This window comes from Pteronotus mesoamericanus, unplaced genomic scaffold, assembly GCF_021234165.1.
Source record: "Pteronotus mesoamericanus isolate MK-2021 breed Mesoamerican mustached bat unplaced genomic scaffold, CSHL_Meso_final scaffold_54, whole genome shotgun sequence".
Classification (NCBI taxonomy): domain Eukaryota; kingdom Metazoa; phylum Chordata; class Mammalia; order Chiroptera; family Mormoopidae; genus Pteronotus; species Pteronotus mesoamericanus.
In genome coordinates this window covers 48,057,170-48,078,044 of record NW_026555321.1, presented here as the reverse complement: position 1 = coordinate 48,078,044, position 20,875 = coordinate 48,057,170, and the positions used below count along the sequence as shown (strand labels likewise).

The window sequence follows — 20,875 nt, the reverse complement described above, 5'->3', positions numbered from 1 at the left end:
CTCTTTCTCTGTCCTTTCACCTCTGTCTAAAAACAAATAAATAAAATCTTAAAAAAAGAAAAAAGAAAGAGAAGTAGCCTTGCCATCACATGGATTGTCCTATGAGCAAGCTGTATAAACCATGTGCTTTCTAATTTTAGTCCAAAAAATTTTTGTTCTCAGTTTGTGTACAGTGCTACAGGGATGCCATAAGACAACAAGACCCTAATATTTTGTTTTTAAACACTTTCTTTATTTTTCTTAATACCATTTTTGGCCTATGTCCTACAGGTAAAATAAGCATTTGTTCTGATTTCTAAGAATGGTCCAGTTTATATCTGTCATCCTGGAAATGTTTAATAGCTCCCTTTTTAATTCTCAAAGTGTCCTGGATTGGACAACTAATTATATGTTCACCAAATCTATGAGAAATATGTAATAGGGTAAAAACTTAAATTGGAACCACCAAATCGTAAGAGAGTATCAGCAAGACCAGCATTGGAACTAGAAGGTGCATTCTCAGGCCAGTGGGCTCATACTTGTTTTTTTAGCTCTGAGCTTCCTAGTGACTGGAAAAAAAGTGGTTTATGGAATTGTCACAGCCCATGGAAATAAAAAAAAAAATCAAGCCAGTTCTTTAGGTAACTCAAAAGTATTTCCCTCTTCTAGTGCTTCTGTTTTGTTTTTCAACTAGGAAGTAGGTTCAATTTTAAAATAATAATAAATTCATAGACCTGAGAAGAGACATGATTGTGAACTGGATATTTCTCATTTAGGCTTTCACCATAGCAACTGCTGATAAAATCTTACATAAAAAAGAGTATACATATGTCTCTTTCATCTAAGAAAGCAAATCTCTCATTTGGCTGTGAAGAATTGAAGCAAAGGTTTTTTGAAGCAGAGTTGGATGAACTTACTTGAAAATGTTGCAAATTGGCTACAGTGGGAGAGCCATTAACTAATGAATTAATGTCCAGTTCCATAGACTGCTGCATCTGGCAAGATCATCAGTGATGACTAGTATAGCTTCCTGGCTCATCCCATGTAATCCTTGAATAGAGTTTCAGCATACTCTGTAGTTGGCCATTTGGCTCTTCCTCTAAATCCTCCAAGCATAAGAAATACACTACCTTCTGGGGCTGCCTGTTGCATCATTACAAATTTCTTCCTTGTGCTGACCCTAAAAAACTTGCCCTAACCTATTGTAAGTAAGTGTAGAAGTTGAGATTTCTGTTCAAACCCATTTGCAGACTAAAGGTTAGCTTTCCTTGAGGGTAGAATGCACCTGTGATGATCTTTGCAAAAATTCCTTCATCTTTGGCCAAGAGGCATTGCAAATTTTCTTTGTATGTATGAATAGACATGGTTGTGCTTAAAAGAAAGATTCAGTTTGCCTGTGCTAAATATAGTTACTTTCATAGTAATTAATCCAGCAATTTCCTAAGTCCTTTCCATCCCTATTTGACATCCAATATTTTTAAAAGATCTTAGTAGTTGGAAAATGTGGTTAATATTTTTTCCAGTTGCATTTCCTATAATTTTTAGTATTTTCCTACATGGAAAAAATATCCCTAACCAGCTAAATTACTAAAATATAAAATGAATTTTTCCCATACTGAAAGTTAAGTTGGCTAAGGCCTTTCCCCTTACACAGTACATGCCAATCAGGCAAAGATCATATAGGCTAGGATATAAGATAAGCCATATATTTCAAAAGAGCAAATTTACATTTATTAATAAAATATAATCTGCCTTTTTATAAAGAGGAAATAAGATCAAAGGAGGAGTTTTGATATGGAAAGAGTCCTGTTTCAAGAGAGGCAGCATAGCAGAGAGGCCAGATTGTAAGTGAAAGGTCAGGGAGACCTGGGTTGGACTCAGCCAGTGCATCGCATTTAATTGGCACGTGACCTTGCCAGAATACTTAACATTTCTGAGACCGGTTCCAACAAAGTATCAGAAACAAGAATGCCACTACCTACCTCACAACATGTTCACGCATAGTCATAAGAATAGCTCAAGGGCCAGAGAACTTTTTCATAAACAAATGCTTTTTCTATAAAATATTTCTTAAGTATTTTAGACTTTGAGGATCATAGGTGCTTTGTCTCAACTATTCAACATTGATGATACAGTAAGAAACATACATAGACAATATGTAAAGAGTGGGTTTGGCTGTGTTCTAATAAAACTTTATTTGTAAACACTGAAATTTGAATTTGACATAATTATTATACATCCCAAATTTTAAAACACTTTTCCTAATTATTTTTTTCAGAAGTACCTATTACTCTCTTTAGCTTTATTGAAAACACTTACTGTGTGACTTTTGTCAAAAATGGCAAAAATAACTCCTCTCTTTCCCTCCCTATTTTAAAATGTAAAAAACATTATTTTTCTCACCAGTTATGCATAAAACAGGCAGTAGGCCAAATTTTGGCCCACACACTGTAGCTTGCAGACCCTTGTAATAGCTAAACATTTACTGTGTGGCAGGCCTTGTTCAAGTGCTTTGAATGTATTAGCCTAGTTAACCCTCACTCAGCCTTATGAAGTGGACATTATTAATATCATTTCCCTTTTACAGATAGGGGTACAGGCTTAGAGAATGAAGTGACCTGCCTAAGATTTTACTGTTATTAATAGGCAGGGCTGGGATTCAAACCCTCTTGTTTTTAGGGTTCATCTTTGTAATCCTCAGAAATATGGCCCCTCACATAGACTATTTTCTATGTGCTTTTTATTTCAAAAGTCATTTATAAAAATAAATCACTAAATGCTATTTACCATTTGATAGTAGTCAAAGCAGGCAAAGATGGAAAGTCACTATCTGTAGGAAAGCCACCTAAAGCATTAACTGTTTGCAGCCCAGAGCTCTGCTGCATTTGATCAATTGCAAAAGTCAGCTAAGACTAACTAGGTAACAAAACCAAAAGAAAAAAAAATGAACTTCTAAAAAATTTTATTTTCAAAGAGAAAGAAATGTGATTTTTATTCAGGCAATAAATAAATGACCAATCCACCATAGTTAGTTGGACCATTTAAAAAGATTGACAAAGATCATTTCAATTTGAGTAAAACTTGCAGCACATTTAAAACAAGTTTCACCTGAACAACTGTGTGGGCCTGATCTATTATTCATGTGTACCCTGATATTTTATGCATGAGACTGGGTGCCTCTGTAGTGAGAGAAGAGCTTGGTATCCAGGAAACCAAGGCTGTATGTATCTCTAAATGGCATCAAAAGAGAAGAATAAAAGATTCTGGACCATAGCTCCTGGATAATGTAGCAGAAGGAACATAGAGAAGGAACCTGAGAAACTTGAATTCCAGTCCTGTCTCTCTGCTTTTTTATTATCTGTTTCACCTTGGGCAAAGTACTTGACTTCTCTGAGCCTCCTCTTGCTTGGTGTAAAATTACTTCTGCTTTTCTCTTGGGCGAAACATGAGTGAGTTTTGACTATTCAAATGTACAATGCAGATATAAAGCTTATGGGCCTAGTTGTGTTTAATGGGAAAACAATCAGACAGATGCTGCTGATTTATGTGCCATTTCGCATCACTAGGTGCAGTCCTCTTCATGATAAATATTTACCAGACTCAGATACATAACAAGCCTTTCGTGGGCACAGTATCATCTCTGCTTTACATGTACAGGAGCTCAGAGAGGGCAGGGAGTTTACACAGAAGTGCCCAGCTTGTAACTGCAAAGCCTATGCTCTTACCTTGCTCTATAAATCTTTGTTCAAGGGAGCACGTTTATGACAGCGTCATGGCCAGGTGGCCTTTCCTGAGACTTAGGTACTCTGAAGGAGCACTGAGTCCTGCCTCACAATGCAAACCATGCTGCAACTGTACTCAGAACAAGCAAACTGTTGAATTGGATCAGGTTAGATTAGGAGTACTCATATAATATCATAGAAGTTAACATTTCAGGCATCTACTGTGTGCACTTATTTTAGGAAAGGAGAAAAGTGAAGAACAGGGAGACTAAGAACTTTGTCTAAGGTCACACAGTGAGGACAGAGCCAAGTGTAGAAGCCAGATCCAACGTGTACCTGCTCTGCTAGGCTGCCCTTTGTTTTGTACTGTATGAGCTTGGATACACTTCCCATTCCCCCAAGGCCAGGTTTAAGAAAACAAAACAAAAAACATTTCTTTATAGTCCAAATCACTCTGAAAGATATATTTCCAAGAAGAAAGGTGGGAAGGTTTGAGAGGTGTCCCGGGGTAGTAGTGAAATCTGAGCTGCTCCAGCCCTGGGTGGGTGAGCCAGACTTCCTATGATTCTGTGATCATCCAGTTTCCATGATGAATTTGGCAAGTCGTTGACTGCCGGGGGATGTGTTGTATAATTTACTCTCTGGGTCACATCTGGAAAATACATGTACGGGTTGCATGCAAAAGTTAATTTTGTACTGTGATGCTTTGTAAGACATACCCCATTCCCTTGTCACATAAAAGGTAATGAAGCCAATATGCTCTCTCCTGCTTCTCCTATTAACTTAGTCAAAATACAGGCAAATTCATTCCCTTTATTCCATCTTATTTGTAAAACAAACAAAAACCATGGTTATTGGTGGGGGAAGAGGAGGGAGAGAATGAATGGAAGTGGAATGCAAAGGTTTAGAGTGGTTTCCCCGTGAGAATATCAGTAGGAAAGGTAAACAGGGGACATTTTACTCATCTGTACCTTTCCCCTTCTACATTTTTTAAATCGAATGACTGTGTATGTTTGGGAGAAGGAGGAGAGAAAATGGCATAATAGATTCCAGGCTTTGTATTTCATACTTGAAGTTACACACTCTATTACTTTATCCTCACAACAGCCTTACCAAACAGCACCTTCCCATTTTACAGATGGGAAGGACTGAGGCTCCAGGTTAAGTGACTTGCCCAAGGTTAGACGCTTAATGGTGTTGAAGGCAGAATGCAAACCCAGATTTTAGAGCCCTTGTCCTGTTCTCTGTCACCAGATACTTCAAGTTTAGTTCCCTACAAGACAGGATGCCACAGATGAGAGAGTGATGTGTGAGAAATACATTATAAGACAGTGTATGTGTTCTTTACCTTTTCTCAGGCCAAAAAATGGTGGAAAGTACTGTGTAGGGAATAGAATGAAATTTAAGTCTTGCAACACAGAGCCATGTCTCAAGCAGATACGAGACTTCCGAGAGGAACAGTGTTCTCAGTTTGATGGGAAGCATTTTAATATCAACGGTCTACCTCCAAATGTGCGCTGGGTGCCTAAGTACAGTGGAAGTAAGTTTCTCGGGGCGGTACCCGTGGTTGGCAGGCTGGTGCAGGTCCAGGCACAAAAGTCACATTACATTGTGTCTCTCCTCTCTAGTTTTGCTGAAGGACCGATGCAGGTTGTTCTGCAGGGTGGTAGGGAGCACAGTCTACTATCAGCTCCGAGACAAAGTGATAGATGGGACCCCGTGTGGTGAGAACACCAGTGATATCTGTGTCCAAGGCCTTTGCCGGGTAAGTCCCAGATGGTGTTTTTGTCACTGTGTTGTCTACTAAGCTGTGGTTTGTGGCTTTCTTGACAGAGTAACAGCTGCTAATTCCTGTGCACTATCTCTGGACAATGGTTCTCAAAGTGAGGTCCCCAGAGCAACATCAACATCCCCTGATTCTGATGCATGCCAAAGTTTGAGAACCACTGCCCTGGATTTTTTTCAACATTATCGGCCTCTCTGGGGGTCTGCACAAAACCTCCCTGTGAAGATTTATTACAATAATTTTCACACACACTCCTTTACTATAAACTCTGTGCTTAAAGTTAAATGCAAATGCTTCCTGACTGCAATTTCTAAGTTGAATAGCTCTGCTCCAGAATGATCATGGGAGGAAAAGCAGGCCTCACTTAGATCTGTCTTTCTGATTTTAAGCAGGATAGCTTTTACCTGAGACATACCTGTTATTTACTCTTCGAAGGGAAATCCAGAAACTTCTGGCCAAGGGTAAAGCATCAGAGCAGTAATTTTTCAAGGACTTGATACCATTTCACTTTGTTCACAGTCAGAAGTCATTCCTAACAGAGCAGGATTATGAGATGTTATCTTTCTTTCTTTCACGTGGTCCATGGCAGATTGGAGCTCCCGACAGGGAGGACCTGATTGACAGAGCCCCTGAGAGCATTCCCACGTCCCAGTTCATGCCTGACAGTGCACATTGCCTCCTTGTCAGTCCATGTTATAGCAGCACTTGCGTTACTCCTCAGAGACTAGTTCATACAAAGGAACCAAATGGACTACAGCATGAACTCAGTCCTCCTAGTCTTCTGGTTATTGCTGTTGTCCTCAGACCTCCATCTACACCTGTGCTTTGCATTGTGATGTGAAGAAATTCAGTAGGCTATTTGAAGCCTCAGGCCTCAAACTAGTGGTCTGCAGCCATCTCTGTCCTCCATTCATGGTCAATATTTAACCATAGACAACTTCACATAAAACAAATTTTCCAGCTTGTCTTGAAAAGTTGGGAAATGTCAACACTGGGCTCCTGTTTCTATGTGATGGTGATGGAGGTAGCCTGGAGTGGACAGTGAGTGGCTGCTCCCTTAAGATGGGATGTGAGCTCTTTAATTGGGTACAGTCCTCACTGCTCCTTTTTTCTAATCCCAAGTGATTGTTCTCATTTACTCCACTTATCTGTAGACTAGTGCTTCTCAAACTTTAATCTTTAGATGCAGCACCTAAGGAGCCTGTTAGCATGCCAAAAAACCTACTGTGATTCAGTAGGTCTCAAGAGTCTGCCTTTCTGACAGCATCAGGGATTCTCAGGGCTGCTGGCCTACGGACCACATTTTCCACAGCAAGTTTGTGTTCGCAATCCTTGCAAGCTTAAAGAAACTTAACTTGCTTGTCATTTTGAATGTACATCACTCAAAAAAAAAACAAAAACAAAACAAAACCCAGATTACTTGTTGTTTTATAATCTTTATAATACTTACCATTTATTTCAAATGTTTTCTTTTTAAAAGCAAGCTGGATGCGATCATGTTTTAAACTCAAAAGCCCGGAAAGATAAATGTGGGGTGTGCGGTGGCGATAATTCTTCATGCAAAACAGTGGCAGGAACATTTAATACAGCAAAATATGGTAAGATCATGTTCCTAACAACCATGAGACAGAGAGTGTTCAAAGTGTGAGAGTTGTTCACTATATGTAATATGTAAAAGTAATAATGTCAAGCGTTAAGATCAGCCTTGTTGAGGGGCATTACCCATCTGGCTATAGGGCACCTAATAGTGAGAGTTATATTATATTCCTTTGTTTCCCACACTTTTTTCCATGCTTAGAGAAAGTGAACCATGCTATAGATTACTGAATTTCTGCCTAATTCTTTTCAGGTTATAATACGGTCGTCCGAATTCCAGCTGGTGCTACCAGTATCGATGTGCGGCAGCACAGTTTCTCAGGGAAACCAGAGGATGATAACTACTTAGGTGAGATGGGTGCCCCTACTATTTTCAGGAATTCTGGCCTTCTGGAGCAGTTAGCAAATATTAACGACTCCTTTTCCGCTATTGCTCATGGAGAACTTTCAGGTGTCATGTATTTTCATAAAAGAAATTGATCTTGACCTTCACTATTTTATTTCTCCCTCACATGTACACCCTCAGAGTATTAATTTGAGAGTCATGTAGATATACTAGTCAATATCAAGGGCTTTACTATGAATCTTTAAAAACAGAAAGGTCCTGAATCCAATTTTGAAAGTACTTGCCTTGTAAGTGAGCATAAAATCATTGCTCTTTGAGTCTTTTTCAAAAAAATCTATCCTGTGGGTAACTGACTTGCAAATGTTTTATTAGAGATCTTACCTGACAATTTTTACATTATCAGCTCTAACCAAGAGCAAACCACTGGTGGACTTATTCAGTATTTCATTATGCCTGGTCAGTCCAAAAGGTTCTATAGCGACAATATTTTTCTCATGTCATTACTAGAATGGCCCACCTTGTTACTTTATAGATTCTCCATCCTTCTCTCGCCATGCTCGGGTACATGATTAATTCATATCTATTCTTTATATTTAAACCACAAGACACCAACAACCCTGTGTTCATTTTTCAACAGTTTGCTCAGCCCAGTCTCACTTCAATTTGTCATTCTGCAAACTGCAATTAGTGATTATGAAATTTGCCAACCATTTTTAACTAAAAGGGGTACATGGGCATGGGGTCATGACAGAACTGGTCACAGCCAACTTGTGCTACCAGACTCCTCTTAGCCATGAAAAGCAGCATGGCCTGCACTCTGATCTAGAGGAAGTCAGGGCAGTTTTGCTGGGCAGTCAGTTTTTAAAAGAAGCGAATGTGCTGATGTACTTTCTCTCTTAAAATGTCCAGACAGGAACTCTGTTTATCCACCTGAATACAGCTTCTGTTGAGGCTTCTCAAAATATTTGAGCATACTGAGATAGTAAATGGGTATTAGTTAAATCAAATTAAAACCTGTATCTATAATTTGGAATGTCTGTATGAAATCTTTCATCAGATAGACAATGATCCTTTAGTCAAACATGCTAATTAAATATAATACTTAAACATGACTCCATTTTAGAATTTTCTTCAGTGTATCATCATTCATTCAATCAGTGATTTATTTAATATATGCTAGGCACAATAACAAAACAGAACAAAAAATTAAAAATAAATAAAAATCTCTGTTTTCTTGGAACGTACTTTCTGGTAGGAGTAGAGCAGCAATTTTCAACCTTGCTCATCTCATGGCACACATAAACTAATTACTAAAATTCTGCAGCACACCAAAAAAAATATATTTTATGCTGATCTGACAAAAATAAGGTATAGTTTGTATTCATTCACACAGGGATGGCTATTGTTGTGTTGGTCATTTTTTTTTTATTTGATAATGGAAAAGAGGTCAGTGCTGCTGACTAAATAGTCAAGTATTGCATGTTTTAAAAATTCTTTGGACATACTAGTTGAAAAATCACTGCAAAAATAGACATTAACTTAGTAGGTGAGCAAACTATATACTGTTAGGAGATGATATATGCTATTAGAAAATAGAGCAATATAATGGAAATTATGATACTGAGGATGGGCTGGGAACAGTGGTGTTGAAATATTTGAAATAAGAGATAACAAGACACCTGAAGGAAGAACATTACAAGCAGAGGGAACAGCCAGTCCAAGATCCTTGAATGAGGAGCATGTCCGGCTTGTTCCAAGAATAGAGGGAGGCTAGTGTGGCTGGAGCAGAGTGAGCACAGAGAATCCTAGATGAGGTTAAGCCGGTAGTAGGGCTTGATCATAAAGGGCCATGTAACCACTGAAAGGATTATACTGAGAGACACAGAGATCTACCGGGGAGTTTGAGTGGGGCATAGCATGATATAATTGTTTATTTTTCAAAGTAGCATTCTGTCTTTTATGTTTAGAATAGATGGTAGGGGAGGGTATGCGGCAGAAGCAGGAAGACTGGTTAGGAATTTACTACAATAATCCAAGGGATGCTGGTGGTTTGGTCCCAAGTGGTTGCAGCAGAGATGTGGTATGTGGTAAAATTCTGGATATGTTTCGAAGGCAGAGGCATTATGCTTTGTTGATGGATTGAATATGGTGTGTGAGAGAAAGAAAGGGTGACTCCATGGTTTGGACCTGAGCAACTGAAAGGATGAAGTGACCATCAGCTGACACAAGACAACTTGTTTGTTATCTATCCATATGACCACTAGGTTTGAAGGTCAGAGGCTGTGTCTTTGTATCTTTAGCTCTTGATGTAAAGCCTACAGATGATGCTAAATACATGATTGCTGAATTGTTGAACATCCATTTCTCATTACGGAGTACCTACTGTGTGCTTAATGGGGGATGCAATTACCATGGAAATAGACAAAGTCACTCCTTCTTGTAAAGACCATGAAGTTTTACTTGGAATCAATTACTCAGTGGCTGAATCAACTTTCCACATCCTAAGTATCTAAATGAGTGGTGATTTTATAAGACAGTTAACAAAGTTCTTGGGGATTCTTTTCAAATTATTTTCTTGACAGTCCCACATTTCTCTCATTCTATTACTGTGCAAAATGGGTTAAGCATTTTTCTCCGTGCATTGGGTTATAAATTTTAGCATGTGGCCTTACTACTTTCTAATTAAATCCAGCAGCATTTCATACAGCCTCCTTTATAAATTAATTTCCTGAGAGCTGAAAACCATGTTGACCTCCTTGCTTTTCCCTGAAAAGGAGAAGGATTCTCCCTTATTCTTCTTGAACTTCTTGGAAAAGTAATCTCTTTCCAAGTAGGGGCCTCAATTCAATTCAACTTCATCAACCAGGTAAGTTACCTAAAGAGAGGAAGGCCTCCTGATAACCTTTTATTCCTCACTAGAGGCTTCTTAATCTTTTGGTAAAGAATGAAAGCAAAATTAAAGAAGATTTGTCATCTGGGACAGGCAGTCTGAGGCAGTCATAGCTCTTCAATGGAATGGTATGGTCAAGTTGTCTGTTAGCAAAAGAAACTCTCTGGATGCACATGACAAGTGTGCAAACAGAGATGGCAAGTCACAGTTCACTGAGTGTGAAAGCTGAGACTTCAGGGCCTTTGAGGCTCGCAGTGGTTTCTTAACAAGTTAGGAAGAATATGGTGTCATCATATCTAGCATGTGTAAAAGTTTGCCCTTGGCTTGAAAAAAGGTTTACTAAATGCTCTGAGAAGGTCTCCAAATCCACTGTTGGACCTTGCTCAAGTCCATTCACAGCTGTTTCATTGCTAAGCAATCTTCATCCTTCTCCCCCATGATCTTTTTAAGGTCAGCCCATCCATACTCTTGCCGCATGTTTTGGGGAGGAAGCCATTTGCAGGAGAGAGAGGGCCTCTGTAGCAGCCCAGCTCTGGTGGGTGAAATGTAGGGAAAACAAAGCCAGGAAATTAGCTCCTCTAATCATATTAGCAGGAGGTTGGGCTGTAGGCTGTTGTTTTCAGGAAACTATTTGTTTCACAAAGTACTGAAGCAGAAAGTCTCCCTGTCAAAGGTCACCGTTTCACACAGATGCCTCCCTCCTGTTGGATTAAAGCCAAGCTGTACTCAGTACCACCCCATGTTTGTATTTCTTGGGGAGAAAAAGCAGGCATTTCTGTGATACTTATTTGTCCCCAGTACATGTAGCTCTTGATTAGTTGTGGCAATGAGAAGACAGTAATCAATTCAGTTCAAGGTAAAGCGGAATGTCATTTTACCTGGTGACTCCCATCTCATTCCCTATTCACCATCTCTAGGATTAGGAGATGCAGTGAAGGGTGAAACGGTCAAGTCGGCATGAGGATGAGAAGAAGCCTGGAGATTTTGGAAAGGAGCCCCAGAGTTCACCTCAAGCAAACAATTGCTCTTTGAATATCAACAAAACTGAATTATAGCTTAATTTACAGACTGGCCTTGTGACATCTCATTTCCCCCTTTTAGGGAAACATCAACTGGGTAGTTAGCAGGCTATTTCACTTGAAAGGACTGGGTGATTTTGCTGGCAGCACGTCCTGCCATCACCACGTAAGGAAGCCACATTACAAGGCAGCCGCAGGATGCCCCAGGTGCCATGGAAAAAACTTCATCTCCAATCAGTGACCCATTGAAACTTAGGCACCTTGCCTGGCTGGTGGGTCTCACATGGTGGAAGCTGCAGGAGAGATGAGGTTGTCAGAGGTTCACGCTGACAAGGAAACAGTTACTTGGTGGGAAGCCCTCTGTTCTCCTTGTCATGAATGTCAGGTTCGGTCAATCACTCCTTGTTTCCACATTATTGATTGAGCACCTACTATGGATTGGTATCTTTCTTGGCCTTATGAAAGTACATTTTTAAATGGTCCCTTTACTAAAGGGGCCTATGCAGTCTAGAAAAACAAACAATTTAAGTTTTAAAAAAATTCATAGCTAAACATACTTGTTTTCTATTTGTACGTAGGAAAAACAGTGCATGAATTCGTTCACTCATTTAACAAACATTTGTTGACATCCTTCTTGGAAAACTTTAGTAGTTAACAGGCTTTGGAGACAGATTTCCATGATAAAAGTCATCTGGCTTTGGGCAAGTGTTTTACCAATGCTAAGCCATGCTTTTCTCATCCATAAATGAGGCATCAATAAAGGTGTGGTAAGGAGACAATGCATGTAAAGGCATTATGATCTGCCAGGAACAGAAGCCTATGTGTACTATCGTGTTTAATGTTCTTAACAATCCTGTGAGCAATCCATTATACAGCAGAAGAAACTGAGGCTTAGAGAGGTTAAGTAATTTACCAAATATCACACAAACAGAAGGAAGAATTGAAATCCTTATTGGTTTCACTTCAGACCCTACACCCTTAGTCACTTCATGTTTCTGCGTCCTTGTAGAAAATTATATGGCTAACCAGACTTGGGGATATACGTGACTGGAAATTGAGGTTTATCAGCGGGAGTAAATGGTGAGGCTGGAAAAAACAGGTCAGAATAAGATTTGTAAAGATATAAAAAAGTTATTTGAAGGAATTTGAACTAAAATTCTATAGGTATTAGGGACTACCAAAGAATGTTGACCGAAGAAAAAGCAGCCACAATTTTGCAGGGTTTTTTAAAGCTTTTTTCCTGTGTCACCACGTTCTTCCCCACCATTTCAAATGAAACATCTTATTCTTTCTTTCAGGCCCAAATGGGGATTACATGGGTGGGAATTGTGATAGAGAAGTGCTGGATTAGGGACAGATTCAATGCAGTTAATTCCTGATCCTACAAAGAGTAGTCTTTGCCTCAGTGCAGTGTCTAATTTAATGAGCTCTGTGAGGTTCCCCTGTGTAAGAAAGCAAGAACCTTACTGCTGTTGATCCACAAAGAATATTCAGAGCTTGCCTCAGCCCTCTTTGATCACCACATAATGGTAAAATACCTACTTCTCCCTAAATCCTCTAAACTTCTCCTACATACACATTGCTTCTGCCTGCATGGTAAAAGACAGTGTACTATCTGTGTTGATGAAAGACAGGTGAGGATCTGGCAAACACTTAGGACATTTGGGCCACTCGCCATCCCACAACCGAGACCAATTTCCATTAAAATGATGCCAAGACATGAAGCTGCCAATGACTCCTGTCCAGCACAGTTTCCTGGTCAGCTAGTATCACCTGGTGGACACTCATGCTCAGGAAAAAATCTATTTGCTATCCATGAGTTAAATTTCCATGTTACCCTTATTCACTGAAACACATAGCCTGGACATTTCAAGGGTTCCTTTCCTGCTGAGATGTGCTAATCACGCACAATTTAAACCCTTTGGTAAGGGTTTTTTTTTTCCTAGTGTTTTTTTTTCCTAGTGTTTTTTTTTTCCTAGTGTTTTTTTCAGAGCCTGAATGTTCAATAGCTCTGATTTGTTGAGTGCCTATTTCATGTCCAGCCCAATACTCAGAGGATTCATTATTCAAGGTGCAGAGGTACTGGGGGGTCGGAGGGCTAGTATTTAAAACCAAAATTTTAATAATAAATAATGGGGAAAATTGATCAAAAAGTATGAAAATAAGTTTATTTTTTCTTATTCTTATATTCAACCAAATTACATTTTAATTTCTGTCATGCCCAGGTTTTGAGAATGGAGGATAAAGCAGTTGATAAATATGTTTGCCTAGATTTCCAGTCAAGTTGTATATCAAAGTAGTATATTCTTCACTTAATATTGGAATTTAACAGTAAACTCTGAAAAGGGTCATTTTTTAAAGACTTCTGGGCCTTAATTCACTTTCACAAGAGTCTCTCTTGACACTTTGATAAATAAATTATTCTTCTGGAAGCAGTGGTCACCTCATTCTCCTTGTCTGTTCTCTTTCCATGTTTCTCACTGGTCGGACTGTCAGGGTCTCTGTTGGCCAATATTTTGGCACTTGAGGCAGGCAGTTCTCCAACATTACTTTTTCAGCTTTACTGTTTGTTCCATCTTTTGCAAGATCTGCAGTAGATTCATTTATTCAGCCAAAGAGACTATTTATTGAGCATCTATGTACCAAGTGCTCTTTCAGAAGCTGAGATATGCATAGATGAGAATAAGACAGTCCCTAAATCCTTGTCCTCATGAGGATAACACTCTTGTTTGGGGAGAGAGTGCATAAACAAAGTGCTGTGGAGAGAAATGAAGGTGGGAAATGGTGTAGGAAGTATGGGATCTGTGCTGGCAGTGGGGCGAGGAGTGGCACTTTTAAAAATAATGGTCTCAGTAGGTCTATCAAACAGCTTTTATGGTTTAACAGATGATCTCAAACCACAGTGGCTTAGCCCTGGCTGATGTGGCTCAGTGGATAGAGTGCTGGTCTGCAAACCAAAGGATCACTGGTTTGATTCCCAGTCAGGGCACGTGCCTGGCTTCTGGACCAGCTCCCCAATAAGGGGCACATGAGAAGCAACCACACATTGATGTTTCTCTCCCTCTCTTTCTCCTTCCCTTCCTCTCTGTCTAAAAATAAATAAATAAAATCTTTAAAAAACACACACAGTGGCTTAGAAGAACAAATATAAGCTATTTCCCAGTTTTTGTGTGACAGGAATTTGGGAGCAGCCTAGCTGGGTTTTTCTGCCTTGAGGTGTCTCGTGAGGCAGCAGTCAAGACTTCAGTCAGGACTGTGATGGGATATGAAAACTTGAGAGGTACCTCACTCTGATGCTGTTGGCAGAAGGCTTCGGTTCTTCACTGCCATTTCCAACAAGCCCCTCAATGGGGCCGCTTTGGTTACTTTACAACATGACCCCTGGCTTTCCCTAAAACCAGAGATTAAGGAAGAGCAAGATGGAGCCACAATACCATGGACCTGGCTTTGGAAGTCATATTGTCATTTCTGCAATGTCCTAGTAATCACACAGTCGGTGCTATTCCGTGTGGGAGGGGATAACACACGGGGTGACTTGCAGGAGGCAAAGCTCACTGGGCCTACATTGGAGGCTAGTCACCACCATGGGTGTCACTGAAAAACTGACATTGGAGCATCATATTGGCCATAGATTTTCAGATTTCCACATCTGTCAAGCAAAGAAGACTAACATAGATTTAATAAGCCCAATTAAATCTAATGTAAAGTGGAGAGGGGTATTTGTGTGGGAACGAATTTTGTACGTGTTCAGTTCACTGTAAATATTTTCAGATCCTAACACTTCTGCTTCCATCTTTAGTCCTGCAACTGTGAGGTTGTATAACAAACCTTAGGCTAATTGGGAGGCTTATATTTTCTCTTAATTTTGAGAGTCACCTTGAAGGGTGGTATTTTTATCTTTCTTTTAGAGATAAAGAAATGGAGACTGTGTGAGAGAAAGTGATTTCCCAAGGACACATAACCAGCAAGGAGCAAAATTAGGATTTGAGTCCATGCCTATTTGCCTGAAAAGTCAACGTTCTTTGCATTCTGACTCTCTGCCTATCAACATGTTATTTATTTTTTATTTTATGATTGTTGTTCAATTAGAGTTGTCCTGATTTTTCCTGTTGCTCTCCCCCACCCACGCATCCCCTGCTCCCTCAGTCAGTCCCCACCCTGTTGTCCGTTACCATGGGTCTTTTAACAAAGTGTTATTTTATATTTCATTCATTGAGTTGGCTGCAAATCGGTGTATTCTGCTTTCTCATCTACAGCTTTATCAAACAGTACAGGTGAATTCTTGCTAAATGGAGACTTTGTTGTCACAATGGCCAAAAAGGAAATCTATGTTGGGAATACTCTGCTAGAGTACAGCGGGTCTCACAATGCAGTGGAGAGAATTAATTGCACAGATCGCATTGAAGAAGACCTTCTGCTTCAGGTAAAATTTTGGCCATGAGCCCACAACTCCTTTCTTCCATTTGGTATCATCAGACCTGCAAACATCCTCTCTGTTTTGTCTGCACGTCCCAGGTGTTGTCAGTAGGGAAGTTGCACAACCCTGACGTGCGTTATTCTTTCAACGTTCCAATTGAAGACGAGCCCCAGCAGTTCTACTGGAACAGTCATGGGCCCTGGCAAGCCTGCAGCAAACCCTGCCAAGGTATCAGCTTTTAGGCTGTTTGGGGGATTTGAGGTATTCCTTTGGTTTGTTTGTTTTTTCCAGTTTTATTGACATGATTGATATTATAACATTATATAAGTTTAAGGAATTCAATGTAATGATTTGATATATTGCAAAATAATTACCACTGTAAGTTTGTTATCATCCATTATCACATATAGTTACAATTTTTTTTTCTTGCCATGAGAACTTTTAAGATCTACTCTTTTAGCAACTTTCAAATATGCAACACAGTATTGTTAACTATAGGCACTGTACTGCACATTACAGCCCCAGGGCTTATTTATCTTATAACTGACAGTTTGTAGCTTTGACCCCTTTCAAGCCATTTTGTCCACCCCCTACCCTCTACCCACACCTCTGGCAACCACTAGTCTGACCTCTATTTGAGTTTGGTATTCTTTTATGATTGCACATATAAGTGAGATCATGCAGTTCTTTGTCTATCTGATTTGTTTCACTTTGAGGTATTTTTGAGTTAAAAAAAAGAATTGAGGTGTTTTTAAAGTTTTTTAAAAAACAGCCAAATGCATGCTATTTATACAACTTTCTATCTGCTTGAATTGTCTAACCTCTGTTCTGAGTCTGTCTTGTCACTTCTGGCTGGCATGTTAGGCTTTCTTAGGGCTTCAGGATCTGTTAGGGTTTCTCATCCTGAGAGGTCCACACACATGTGTAAAGCCAAACAAATCAGCTGTCACTTTGACTTTCCAGAGACATAGATTTAGTAGTAGTATGATATGTTATTAATTTTGTTCCCTTTTGCATAAATTAGAGGTTGGCAAACCACAACCAGTGCGCCAATTCCAGCCTACTGCCTGCTTTTATAAATAAAAGTTTTATTGGAACACAGGAACACCAAGTTGTTACATACTGTCTATGAGCAGCTGCTTTTGCCCTATAATGGCAGAGTTGAGTAGTTGCAACGAAGGTCATATGGCCCACAAAAATATTTACTATCTAACCCTTTACAGGAAATGTTTGCCAATCCATGGTCTAAGTAGTAAATGGAATAGGATACTCTCTCTGATTTTTCCCCCTGCTTAGGGGAGCGGAAAAGAAAACCCATTTGCACCAGGGAATCTGATCAGCTTGCAGTTTCTGATCAAAGGTGCCATCGGCTGCCCCAGCCAGGACCCATCACTGAACCCTGTGGCACAGACTGTGACCTGAGGTAAGCCCAGTGTTTCTCCATGGTCTTTACAAATGAGTTGTGAGGGTCTTGCAGGAGGTCTCTGCATATGAGGATCAGGTGCAGGGGATGTTGGTCTTTAATCCCCTTCCTCATGTTTCTGTGGAATGAAGCATTAATCAATTTCCCATCCCTCCAAAACTGATGACCCAACACATACACCTGCAAATGTCTTATCCCTCTCTTAAGGATTCAGGCCAGCTAGTAAAGCATGAACTCGCCAAAAACAGTTTTCACTTGACGCTCACAACTCACTATGTAGATATTATTATGACTGAGTCACATCGTCTGCAAGAGTTTAGTTTGAAAGTCAACAGAAAAGGGGTAACTTTATTATTCAAAATACCTGTACTGTTTTGTAGTCACCCAGAGTATACACCCCCAGCAGAACTCATGCACATGAAAGTTGCAGTGCACTAAGGTAGAGTCATAGAAGGAACTAGAAGAAAATATGTATACAAATGTCTAAATACCCAAACACTTATGTATTTAACAGAAGCCTGAAATCTCAGGCAAGAAATAGTGATGGGTGCAGAATTCTTCGGTTTTCCTATTTGCCTGCCAGGTTGACTGTGTCATGCTTATAGCCTGGGAGTTGCATTGGATAGTCTATATATCAGTTAAATGCTGGTAAAATGAATTGATGCTTTATTCTCCTTTTACAGAAAAAAAATTATAAATGTAGAATGGTGTGGGAATTTGTTAAGGATTCACCATTCATAAGAAGCAAGATGGATACTTAAGCATTTTCAGGTTCCACCTCACTATGCCAAATCCTATAATGTGGTATTGGCAGCCTGTAGTGCTGGGGTGAAGATCGTAAGGCATTCTCAAGGTTATAAGAGAGAAGAGCACTGCTGTGACCGATTAGTTATGTCTGTCATGGGAATAGGATGGGGAGACAAGGCATGGGTGTTACATCTTTGCCAGTCCTGATCCAGAATTTCTGACTTTGAAGCCCTGGCTCTTTCCGCCCCACTACACTTCCTCTCCACTCAACGTCACTAATCTGCTTGCTCATGGCTTATCGGGAAGCATAGATAGAGGTCATTATAGAAAGAAAAACCCAAGGTGTTAAAAGACAGACATTTACACTAGGCAGTATTAATTCTTGTTATAGGTAACATCCATACAAACCTGTTGCTTCAGCCAATTGAGGTAAATTAGAGTTAAATGTCTTTTCAGAAAAGTAATTAGCTAGTTAATGCTGACCTGAATCAATTGCTAAAGTTTACGGGAAAACATTGGATTGGTGGGTAGAGTCCTTGAAGCACAATCTCAATAAACTGGAAAAGGTGACATTTTAACAATTAGCCTTATATCAATTATCACTGAAAACATCATAACACTAATAATTAATAATTGTATTTTTCAGAGTGATAACTACTTTGCCAGTAATAATAGAGTCAACCACTAATTAAGGACTATTTTTAGCAATTATATATTATCTTATTAATGGTCTTATGTTAATAAGATAGTTCTCTTCTTGTATATAAAATATTATCCTATTAATTAATTAACATCATATTATATTAATGTCCTATTAATTATCTTATTAATAACCTATTAAAGAACACAATAACATACGTATTTTTATTATTATCCTAAATTAACAAATAAGGAAAACAGAGGCTGGGAGAAGTTAAGCAAATTGTCCAAGATCGCACAACTAGTGAGTGAAGAGGTAGGGTTTGAATGTGCTCTGTCTGACTCTTGAGCCTGAATTCATAAAACCTTGGAGAAAGCTGTTTTCCTTTTTAATTTAGGCATGATTAATGATACTCATTGATCTCGTTTTGTGTAACTTTTCTTCCTTTGTGAAAAGAAGTAACTCCCAGGAGTTTTCTACTCCATCCCTGTTCTCTGTCTTACTTAGACTCCCCTCTCTTTCATTTCTGCACTGACTGAATCAGACCAGGAGAGTCTAGTGATAGGGTAGTTTCAAATGACAAATGCAGATATTGTGGGACTCCTGCCTGTAGCACGAAGCATACTTTTATAATTGTCGGGGAGGCAAGTTTGTGCAAGGCATTTAGAGTACTGGAACATGGCCATAAAAAGAAAAGATTCTTTGAGAACTCTGCTTAAGTTTACCCAAGGAGCCACAATTTGAAGATGGAGATAATATGTGAACTGTCACTTCAAGAAACTAAAACCTTTCACTTCAAACAGATTCCACAATAAGCTACAACGTAGTTTGTAATGGTGCTGGCTAATCCAATGTTCTCCAAAGTTCTCTAGCATGGGAAGCTCTCAGATATAAAACAAATATTAAAGCAAATTTTAGAAAGCGAATACATTGAAAGGTAACCTTGAATCCATGAGACTTTTATGTAGAATTATGTGGAAGATCTCAACAGGATGTCTCCTCAAACTGTATTATTGGTTTATACAGAGTTATATGATATGTGAACTTAGCTGGAGAATAAAACACCAAATAATAATAATAATAATAATAATAATAATGGCTACTTTTCTTGAGTGGGTGCTACATAGTGGTATGTAAAATACTGTGCATGTGTGCATGCCTTGCCTCATAATCTTCCTAGTAGCCCTGTGAAATGGATCCTATTTTCCCCCATTTCACAGATGAGGATGCTGAAGCTTGGTGAAGTTAAGTTGCCTACCTAAGGTCAATAGCTGAAAAATGCTAGAGCTTGCATTCACACCTAGTACTTTCTGATTCCATAACTCATTCTCTAACTTTTATTAAAAAAATCATTTCACAATACCTAGGTAAAACAAGGGCTTAAAATATTTTCACTTCATCATATAGTAGGAGTGTCAAAGTTGCTATTCTAAATTTCCCATTCAGAGAAAGTCACCTTTTTTTTATACTTAACTTAAAAAAGAAATACTTAGACTCTACTGAGACCATAGGAAAACAGCAGCTCAGGGAATGGACTTTGATGATAGTAGCACCTCTAGCTGATTAAAGAAAAGAAGATAAAGGAATTGTAGCCATGTCTTTTGTTAGAAATGCCTGGTACAAGTAACAGCTTATGAGTAAGAATTAAAAAATAAAAGGAAGAAAGGGGAGTTTAGGGTTACCTTATAAAGACTCATAATAACTAGACAGGTGCATATTTATGTCTAAAAATAAATAAAAGATTGTTTTTATTTGTCATGATTCAAACTCATATCTTAATGGATTTTATGGATTGTTGGAAAAATAAAGTTGTTGATGGAAAAACATACAAAGATACAAACTGAGCCCAAAGAAGGTGTGTTGTCTGTCTTCTGTCTGCCTGACAGTTACTATAATTGTGATTTACACTAATTATTGCCAAGTGGCTATGTGCAAAACTGAAAGACTGGAGAGAGGATTATTACTGATTGGTCAAAGTCTAAAACAGTTTTTCCCAAAGCATGTTTGTGGAACCCTAGTCCCACGAGACGACCCATGGCGGACCAGTGTGTTGGAGAAGCCTTACTGACTGTCTCCTCCCCTGTGTGGACAGTGAGAGTGCTGATGAACATTGTGAAGTCCCTGAGAAGTTCTGTCATGTAGAACCCTGCTTAAATCAGTAGCTCCGAAAATTATTTAATGCCATAGTGCTGCACACACTCACAGAGACATCACGTTTTTTCTGTCTCTACTTATTAGCAAACACTTTGCTTTTCTGAAATATGCTAATAAAATATCATCACTATATGGAATGAACTGAATGAATTCAGA

At 39.1% G+C, this 20,875-nt stretch overlaps 1 protein-coding gene across 1 annotated transcript in view; it reads left to right on the top strand.

Annotated features, from left to right (window-relative positions):
* Positions 1 to 20,875, top strand: part of ADAMTS9 (ADAM metallopeptidase with thrombospondin type 1 motif 9) — a 161,909-nt gene that overhangs the window by 51,461 nt on the left and 89,573 nt on the right. Inside the window, exons 12-18 of the mRNA XM_054595028.1 lie at positions 5,060 to 5,241; positions 5,330 to 5,466; positions 6,968 to 7,085; positions 7,337 to 7,432; positions 15,595 to 15,761; positions 15,854 to 15,983; positions 17,052 to 17,178. Of these exons, the coding sequence (XP_054451003.1) occupies positions 5,060 to 5,241; positions 5,330 to 5,466; positions 6,968 to 7,085; positions 7,337 to 7,432; positions 15,595 to 15,761; positions 15,854 to 15,983; positions 17,052 to 17,178 (957 nt within the window). The remainder of the gene's footprint in view (positions 1 to 5,059; positions 5,242 to 5,329; positions 5,467 to 6,967; positions 7,086 to 7,336; positions 7,433 to 15,594; positions 15,762 to 15,853; positions 15,984 to 17,051; positions 17,179 to 20,875) is intronic.